Raw genomic sequence first — 10,552 nt, 5'->3', positions numbered from 1 at the left:
TGATCTTCCATTGAAAGTAGAATCTAAGAAGATGGCGCCGCGTTTTATAGGACCGTTCAAGATACTGTCTATTGTTAACCCCTGCGCGGTTAAGCTACAGCTTCCTGCCTCCCTACGGGTTCATTCCACTTTTCATGTTTCCCAGATTAAGCCTGTGTCTGTTAGCCCTCTGTGCCCGCCCTCTCGTCCCCCTCCTCCGCCCAGGATCGTGGGTGGGGGTCCTGTCTACACTGTCCGGCGACTTCTGGATGTTCGCCGCCGGGGTCGTGGTTTCCAGTACCTGGTGGATTGGGAGGGTTATGGTCCTGAGGAACGTTCCTGGGTTCCCAGGAGCTTCATTGTGGATCCTGCTCTGGTCCGTGATTTTCATAGGTTACATCCTGATAAACCCTGTCGGCCGCCGGGTGGCGTCCGTAGAGCGGGGGGTACTGTTAGGCCTACTGCTGCTAGGTAGCTCTCTCTCTGCTCTCCCCCTTCCCTCTGTCTGTTCTTGATTGCAGGAGTGAAGTCTGGTGTGCGGGAGTCAGGGTTCCAGCTGCAGCTCATTCACCATAATCACCTCAGCCTTAAAGACCCGGTCAAACTTGCCACTCATCGTCAGATCATAGTCAAGACAACCATGTTAGTCTCGCTGCTGGTTCAACCTGCTTGTTTTCACTCTTTGTGTTTTTGGCCTGTTCTATTTACATTTCTCCTGTGCCACAGATTATTGGAACCTGACTCCTGCCTCCGCTTCACTCCTGCCACCACCATCCCGTTTACCTCTACTGGACTTCCCTTTTGGACTCACCCCGGACACTAGGACGTTACGGTACCAACCCTGCTCAGAACCTGGATCTGTTACCCTCCCAGTAGACCTGGACTTGCTCTTCCCCCCTATTTTTGGAAACCTGGACAATTTTACTTTGTAATAAACCTGTTAAACCTTCTCTGGCACGGTGTAGTTGTCTGCATTTGGGTTCATATCCAGTTAAATCATGACAGAAATAGATAATAAACAAAAGTGAAATAAACAATAAAAATTAACAGTACACTTACAAAAGTTTCAAAAGAATAAAGACATTTCAAATGTCATATTATGTATATATATATATATATATATATATACAGTGTCAATGAATGATCAGGTAGAACAGAAAACCAGCAGGCTACAGACCTCGTAGGGTCAGAGTTCAGTACCCCTGATTTAGGGAATAGGTAGCCTGGAAACGTCGAATTGAATTCTGAATGATCAGTTGGATCAGGAAAGTGTCCTCTCAGGACCTCTACAAGCTAAATTATGTTTTAACCTTCTCTATTGGTTGTCCATGTGGTTGGTCCTTTTTCAGGCAGCAATGTGAGACAATATATCCACAGGAAGTATCATTAAATCAACTTTTCAAAGTGCTGGTAGTGCATTCAGATTTCCATCACCTGAAGCATGCGTACAAGATGAAACTACATGCGCACAACCCATGTACTGCTGAGCTGGTGCACATGTTTACATGGTTCTGCGCGTGATTCAGGTGACAGAAATCTGAAAGCACTACCAGTGTTTTGAAAAGTTGATTTAATTATACTTTCCTGTGGATATATTGTCTCACATTCCTACCCCCAAAATGACCAACTGCACGGACAACCGGTGAAGTACGTTAAAATATCATTTAATTCAACATTCTGGCTTGTAGAGGTTGTGAGAGGACACTTTCCTGATCCAAACGCTCATTTATGCCCGATGTAGAATTCAATGAAATCCAACATCGGGGATTTCCAGGCTAGAGAATTCTAGGGTGCCATTTGGGACGTTCCCCTTGATAGTCACTGCTTGACTTGGACTGAAACAGGTGCCGGTATTCAGCTCCGCTAAGCTCCTGCCCAAGTCAAGCGCTGTTGATAATAGAAATGTTGAGGATATAGGCTAACATTACATTCTGACAGACACCAAACTCTCTTTGTACATTGTACTCCCAAATGAATAGGGGAAAGTTGGTTATCAGTATCTTTTTTTATACTAGGAAATTGTCAAATTACAAGAACTCACCTCATATAACAAGATATGCAGATTCAACAGTATGGACACAAACATGGCCATAAATCTAAATATACTGTATATTGTTATGCTGGAACAAAATCACCAGCAAAAGTTAATACCTATTTGAATTCAGTCCAACAGGGGACGGCATTTAGCCGAGACTTTGAGGATGTATAGCCTATAGCCAGGCCAACTACTCAGATTGAGTTGAGCGCCTCCTGCTCTGCGGTACGCTACCGCCAGACAGACACACATTCTTCCATTCAGTCAGTTGGCTTGTCTGACGCTAAAGAGCAAGCCTACTATAACCTCTCCTCTCTCGGGATTTGTTTGGAGAGAAAGAACGTTGTTTCTGTACAGAAAAAGAAAACATGTCTGTATCTTGGTAATTTTGAATGCGCCTGGAGAAAGTTAGATGTACTATTTTCTTGCAAAAACGTGGACACAATGTGACAATGTTGACCAATAGACTGGGTTATCCATGACGGATTGGTAAAGAACTGGACAGTAATCAAGGAAAAAGGGACTTAAAAATGGGGAAACTTCAGTCCAAACATGGTAAGAAACATTTTTTGAATATTCCATACTGATTGATGATTGATGAATATGTTGTTCACATTGTAACGAATTTCTCGTTTGTATTTCCATGTGTGCTGGGATCTAAAGCGGGTAAACGCAGAGAGAACCCTGAAGGTGAGAATAAACCTCTATCAGCCTTTAGAAATAAGGCGTTAAACCTTGTTTTAAACGTTACATTATCTTATTATCTAGACACAGTTGGTATCATTGATATTAATTATAATTTCCTCCCGATTTCTAGGAGACAGTTTTGTTGTGAACGCTTTCCTCCGAAGAGGGATGGAAGAATGCGGGAGGTACTGCGACTCGGATCACAAACTGAAGAACATTCAGGTAAGAAACGAAACACTTGTATTTGACACCTTTAAAAAATATATTTTTCTATGTGCTTTCTTGGATAAAATGATACAAAAAAGTAATAAGAATTTGGCTAATTATGATAATTATTTGGATACTGAAAATAATGCTTTTTGATAATATTCTATGATAATTTAAATACATTACTCTTAACACAGGTTGTTGTAAAATTAGGCTATGGTCAACCTTGAGAAGTTTGTAGTTTCTAATTGCCCAAATTAGATGGTCCATAGATGGTCTACAGTTGGGATCAATTATGGTTATAAGTTCCTCTAATGCTGCCCCAAGAGGACAAATCAATTAACTCCTTCATGATTCAAACATCGTTTGGGGACTAGCCCTCCAGAAAATGCAATTTATTCATAGGAAATATTTAATGTTCAAATTAAGATTTGTATCCACAATTTTGAGGTTGTTTTCTAGCATTTATTTTGTTGATGTTTGCGCATCAGTTTTTCCCTCCCAGAAACGTGTACAGTTTTGTAAAGCATGGCATATAGAAAGAGTTGGTAACTGAAGGGGAAAGTTTTCACTACTTAATTTAGAAAAGGACGCTGACTGGGGTGTGGTCTCAGTCTGTCTGGCAGTTCAAGGTTGTCAGAAGTGCAGTGTTGTATAATCCCTTTCCCTCTACCTGCAGATTAAATGCTCTCTCTACCACACACTAACAGGAAAAAACTAATTGTGATCTACAGTCATTAAGTAAGCATTCAAAGGCCTTTGCAAAGACATGTTGATGTGTGTGAAGTTGCAGATTGTTATCGGGGAGGTAAATGCCTGACTGGGCTGCATATTAGACAGGTTATAACATCCTGGCTGGGCTGCATATTAGACAGGTTATAACATCCTGGCTGGGCTGCATATTAGACAGGTTATAACATCCTGACTGGGCTGCATATTAGACAGGTTATAACATCCTGACTGGGCTGCATATTAGACAGGTTATAACATCCTGGCTGGGCTGCATATTAGACAGGTTATAACATCCTGGCTGGGCTGCATATTAGACAGGTTATAAATCCTGACTGGGCTGCATATTAGACAGGTTATAACATCCTGGCTGGGCTGCATATTAGACAGGTTATAACATCCTGGCTGGGCTGCATATTAGACAGGTTATAACATCCTGGCTGGGCTGCATATTAGACAGGTTATAACAGCCTTGCTGGGCTGCATATTAGACAGGTTATAACATCCTGACTGGGCTGCATATTAGACAGGTTATAACATCCTGGCTGGGCTGCATATTAGACAGGTTATAACATCCTGGCTGGGCTGCATATTAGACAGGTTATAACAGCCTTGCTGGGCTGCATATTGAAGAGGTTATAACAGCCTTGCTGGGCTGCATATTGAAGAGGTTATAACATCCTGGCTGGGCTGCATATTGAAGAGGTTATACCATCCTGGCTGGGCTGCATATTGAAGAGGTTATAACAGCCTGATTGGGCTGCATATTGAAGAGGTTATAACAGCCTGATTGGGCTGCATATTGAAGAGGTTATAACAGCCTGATTGGGCTGCATATTGAAGAGGTTATAACATCCTGGCTGGGCTGCATATTGAAGAGGTTATAACATCCTGGCTGGGCTGCATATTGAAGAGGTTATAACATCCTGGCTGGGCTGCATATTGAAGAGGTTATAACATCCTGGCTGGGCTGCATATTGAAGAGGTTATAACATCCTGGCTGGGCTGCATATTGAAGAGGTTATAACATCCTGGCTGGGCTGCATATTGAAGAGGTTATAACAGCCTTAAAGGGGCAATCTGCAGTTGCTACATCAATTTTTTGACTTATAAATGAATGATATGTACCCATTGATTCTTGAAGAATATAAGTTCTAAATGCCTCATGAGCTTAGTTCAACTATCGTACCCCATCAGAACCCAAAATATAAACTTGTTTTACTCCAATGTTTGTCAACAAAGTAAATGTAAACAAACCGTGTATAGCCTCAAAACATGGTTACAACTATCATTTCGATATAATGGATGGTCAGTCCTTGCATCCATAGCTCTGTCTATGAATTTGAGAGTGGTTAAATTTCTCCAACCCCATCCCTCAGCTTTTTAGCGAAACCGTGGTGGGGACTGCGCTTTGTTATTGTTTCAACTGCTGATTGCCGCTTTAAGCCCTCTGGGTAGGTTTGTCTGTGTCTTATTCTCAATGGCTCCTATTATAGTCAGGCTTAGCTCCCAGCGGGCAGCCCCCCTCTCTCTCTGTCTCCATGACATAACATTACATCACTTCAATTAGCATGTCATGTTGAGGGGTGCGACGGGCACAGAGCCTTCAGACCAGTGCCCTGGTCAAAAGTAGTGCACTATAAGGGAATAGGGTGCCATTTGGGACTGAGCCATTCAGACAGGAATTATGAGCAGTTGGTTCACTCAGAGGTAGTGACGTGGGTCCTGTTAAGGTGGGTGGCTATAAGGCTGTCATGTCTTTAATACTGCAGGAGATGGATCGTATCAGAGGGTTATTACCGCCCACTCATGGCAAATTAAAAGACAATTTTCCTCCACTTCACAGGAATTTTCACCCTAAGGGTGAAAACCACCATCACACACACACACACACACACACACACACACACACACACACACACACACACACACACACACACACACACACACACACACACACACACACACACACACAAACCACCAAACAGCTCCGGCTGGGATGTTATCAGGCTTTAGGAGGTGGGTTGGTCCCACTCAAATTTAATTTTTTGACATTTCTTAGTCATTTAGCAGAAGCTCTTATCCAGAGCCACTTACAGTTAGTGAGTGCATACATTTTTCAAATCAAATCTAATTTTATTTGTCACCTGCTTCGTAGACAACAGACTAATAGTGAAATGCTTACTTATGGATCCTTTTCCAATAATGCAGAGTTAAAGAAAAAAAAAATATATATATATAAAGATAGTGATAGTGGGGCCTCCCGAGTGGCGCAGCGGTCTAAGGCACTGCATCGCAGTGCTAGAGGTGTCACTACAGACCCGGTTCGATCCCAGGCTGTGTCACACAATTGGCCCAGTAGAAAATAACATGGCTATATACAGGGAGTAGAAAATAACGTGTCTATATACAGGGAGTAGAAAATAACATGTCTATATACAGGGAGTAGAAAATAACATGTCTATATATAGGGAGTAGAAAATAACATGTCTATATACAGGGAGTAGAAAATAACATGTCTATATACAGGGAGTAGAAAATAACATGTCTATATACAGGGAGTAGAAAATAACGTGTCTATATACAGGGAGTAGAAAATAACGTGTCTATATACAGGAAGTAGAAAATAACGTGTCTATATACAGGGAGTAGAAAATAACATGTCTATATACAGGGAGTAGAAAATAACATGCCTATATACAGGGAGTAGAAAATAACATGTCTATATACAGGGAGTAGAAAATAACGTGTCTATATACAGAGAGTAGAAAATAACATGTCTATATACAGGGAGTAGAAAATAACATGGCTATATACAGGGAGTAGAAAATAACATGTATATATACAGGGAGTAGAAAATAACGTGTCTATATACAGGGAGTAGAAAATAACGTGTCTATATACAGAGAGTAGAAAATAACATGTCTATATACAGGGAGTAGAAAATAACATGGCTATATTCAGGGAGTAGAAAATAACATGTCTATATACAGGGAGTAGAAAATAACGTGTCTATATACAGGGAGTAGAAAATAACGTGTCTATATACAGGAAGTAGAAAATAACATGGCTATATACAGGGAGTAGAAAATAACATGGCTAGAAATAAAATAAAATGGCTAAAATAACAGGGAGTAGAAAAGAACATGGCTATATACAGGGAGTACGAGGTAATTGAGGTAGCTATGTACTGTACGTAGGGGTAAAGTGACTAGCAGCAGCGTGTGAAAGTGTGTGTGTGTGTGGGAATATGGGGAAAAGGAAAGGAAAGGGGTATACCTAGTCAGCTGCACAGCTGAATGCATTCAACCCAAATGTGTCTCCCGCATTTAACCCAACCCCTCTGAATCAGTGGGGTGTGAGTGTGTGGGTAGAGTCCAGTGTGTGTGCGTAGAGTCAGTGCAAGAGAGTGACCCAAAAATGGGTCAGTCCAGGTAGCCATTTGATTAACTATTTAGCGGTCTTGTTTAGAAACTTATGGCCTGGGGGTAGAAGCTGTTCCGGATCCTGTTGGTTCCAGACTTGTTGTATTGGTACCGCTTGGTAGCAGAGAGAACAGTCTGTTGCTTGGGTGGCTGGAGGCTTTGAAAAAAAGCAGTGATGCAGCCAGTCAAGATGCTCTCGATGTTGCAGCTGTATAACTTTTTGAGGATCTGAGGGCCTATGGTACATCTTTTCAGAGGTGTTGTCGTGCCCTTTTCACGACTGTCTTGGTGTGTTTGGACCATGATAGTTTATTGGTGCTGTGGACACCGAGGAACTTCAAACTCTCGACCCGCTCATCTACAGCCCCGTCGATGTGAATGGGGGCGGGCTCTGCCCTCCTTTTCCTGTAGTCCACAATCAGCTCCTTTGTCTTGCTCACATTGAGGGAGAGGTTGTTGTCCTGGCACCACACTGCCAGGTCTCTGACCTCCTCCCTATAGGCTGTCTCATTGTCGTCGGTGATCAGGCCTACCACTGTTGTGTCATCTGCAAACTTGATGGTGTTGGAGTCGTGTGAGCCCACGCAGTCGTGGGTGAACAGGGAGTACAGGAGGGGACTAAGCATGCACCCCTGAGGGGCCCCTGTGTTGTGGGTCAGTGTGGCGGATGTGTTGTTGCCTACCCTCACCTCCTGGGGGCGTCCCGTCAGGAATTCCAGGATCCAGTTTCAGAGGTGTTCAGGCCTAGGGTCCTTAGCTTAGTGATGAGCTTGGAGGGCACTATGGTGTTGAATGCTGAGCTGTCAATGAACAGCATTCTCACATAGGTATTATTTTTGTCCACTCTCCATTCAATCAAAGTATCCCGGCCGGCCAAGTTTTATTTTGTGTCACTATTTTGCAGGGTATGTTAGAGGATCAGTCACACTCATAGCAGAACATGGTAAATATCGGTTTTAATCTCATCTAGCCAAGACTTGTGTTTCCTGTTGACTTTGAATTTGCTCTGTGTAGGGAGTGGATGAATTTGGTGTAGACAGAGTGATTAAATGCAATTGGGTTATTGCATAGTTATTTCATAGTTATGGCATAGCTTGGTTATCCTGGACATATAACCTTAGATCTCATTACCCAGCCTTTCACTAGGCTGTTGGATTAATACCCAGCCTTTCACTAGGCTGTAGGATTAATACCCAACCTTTCACTAGGCTGTAGGATTAATACCCAACATTTCACTAGGCTGTAGGATTAATACCCAACCTTTCACTAGGCTGTAGGATTAATACCCAACCTTTCACTAGGCTGTAGGATTAATACCCAACCTTTCACTAGGCTGTAAAATGAATACCCAACCTTTCACTAGGCTGTAGGATTAATACCCAACCTTTCACTAGGCTGTAGGATTAATACCCAACCTTTCACTAGGCTGTAGAATTAATACCCAACCTTTCACTAGGCTGTAGGATTAATACCCAGCCTTTCACAAGGCTGTAAGATTAATACCCATATTTTCACTAGGCTGTAGGATTAATACCCAGCCTTTGACTAGGCTGTAAGATTAATACCCAACCTTTCACAAGGCTGTAAGATTAATACCCATATTTTCACTAGGCTGTAGGATTAATACCCAGCCTTTCACTAGGCTGTAGAATTAATACCCAACCTTTCACTAGGCTGTAGGATTAATACCCAGCCTTTCACTAGGCTGTAGGATTAATACCCAACCTTTCACTAGGCTGTAGGATTAATACCCAGCCTTTCACTAGGCTGTAGGATTAATACCCAACCTTTCACTAGGCTGTAGGATTAATACCCAACCTCTCACTAGGCTGTAGGATTAATACCCAACCTTTCACAAGGCTGTAAGATTAATACCCATATTTTCACTAGGCTGTAGGATTAATACCCAGCCTTTCACTAGGCTGTAAGATTAATACCCAACCTTTCACAAGGCTGTAAGATTAATACCCATATTTTCACTAGGCTGTAGGATTAATACCCAGCCTTTCACTAGGCTGTAGAATTAATACCCAACCTTTCACTAGGCTGTAGGATTAATACCCAGCCTTTCACTAGGCTGTAGGATTAATACCCAACCTTTCACTAGGCTGTAGGATTAATACCCAGCCTTTCACTAGGCTGTAGGATTAATACCCAACCTTTCACTAGGCTGTAAGATTAATACCCAACCTTTCACAAGGCTGTAAGATTAATACCCATATTTTCACTAGGCTGTAGGATTAATACCCAGCCTTTCACTAGGCTGTAAGATTAATACCCAACCTTTCACTAGGCTGTAGGATTAATACCCAACATTTAACTAGGCTGTAGGATTAATACCCAACCTTTCACTAGGCTGTAGGATTAATACCCAGCCTTTCACTAGGCTGTAGGATTAATACCCAGCCTTTCACTAGGCTGTAAGATTAATACCCAACCTTTCACAAGGCTGTAAGATTAATACCCATATTTTCACTAGGCTGTAGGATTAATACCCAGCCTTTCACTAGGCTGTAGAATTAATACCCAACCTTTCACTAGGCTGTAGGATTAATACCCAGCCTTTCACTAGGCTGTAGGATTAATACCCAACCTTTCACTAGGCTGTAGGATTAATACCCAGCCTTTCACTAGGCTGTAGGATTAATACCCAACCTTTCACTAGGCTGTAGGATTAATACCCAACCTTTCACTAGGCTGTAGGATTAATACCCAACCTTTCACAAGGCTGTAAGATTAATACCCATATTTTCACTAGGCTGTAGGATTAATACCCAGCCTTTCACTAGGCTGTAAGATTAATACCCAACCTTTCACAAGGCTGTAAGATTAATACCCATATTTTCACTAGGCTGTAGGATTAATACCCAGCCTTTCACTAGGCTGTAGAATTAATACCCAACCTTTCACTAGGCTGTAGGATTAATACCCAACCTTTCACAAGGCTGTAAGATTAATACCCATATTTTCACTAGGCTGTAGAATTAATACCCAACCTTTCACTAGGCTGTAGGATTAATACCCAACCTTTCACAAGGCTGTAAGATTAATACCCATATTTTCACTAGGCTGTAGGATTAATACCCAGCCTTTCACTAGGCTGTAGAATTAATACCCAACCTTTCACTAGGCTGTAGGATTAATACCCAACCTTTCACTAGGCTGTAAGATTAATACCCAACCTTTCACAAGGCTGTAAGATTAATACCCATATTTTCACTAGGCTGTAGGATTAATACCCAGCCTTTCACTAGGCTGTAAGATTAATACCCAACCTTTCACTAGGCTGTAGGATTAATACCCAACATTTAACTAGGCTGTAGGATTAATACCCAACCTTTCACTAGGCTGTAGGATTAATACCCAGCCTTTCACTAGGCTGTAAGATTAATACCCAGCCTTTCACTAGGCTGTAAGATTAATACCCAACCTTTCACTAGGCTGTAGGATTAATACCCAACCATTCACTAGGCTGTAGGATTAATACCCA

The 10,552-nt window shown here is 42.1% G+C and overlaps 1 protein-coding gene across 1 annotated transcript in view; it reads left to right on the top strand.

The window, feature by feature from the left end:
* The first annotated feature begins 2,240 nt into the window (after positions 1–2,240).
* Positions 2,241–10,552, top strand: part of nkd2b (NKD inhibitor of WNT signaling pathway 2b) — a 72,395-nt gene continuing 64,083 nt past the window's right edge. The window contains exons 1-3 of the mRNA XM_041870807.2: positions 2,241–2,569; positions 2,678–2,704; positions 2,832–2,923. Of these exons, the coding sequence (XP_041726741.1) occupies positions 2,545–2,569; positions 2,678–2,704; positions 2,832–2,923 (144 nt within the window). The 5' untranslated portion in view covers positions 2,241–2,544. The remainder of the gene's footprint in view (positions 2,570–2,677; positions 2,705–2,831; positions 2,924–10,552) is intronic.

The sequence above is a fragment of the Coregonus clupeaformis genome, chromosome 28, assembly GCF_020615455.1.
Source record: "Coregonus clupeaformis isolate EN_2021a chromosome 28, ASM2061545v1, whole genome shotgun sequence".
Classification (NCBI taxonomy): Eukaryota; Metazoa; Chordata; class Actinopteri; order Salmoniformes; family Salmonidae; genus Coregonus; species Coregonus clupeaformis.
Note: the sequence above shows the minus strand (reverse complement) of the source record. Positions and strands in the feature narration are given on the sequence as shown.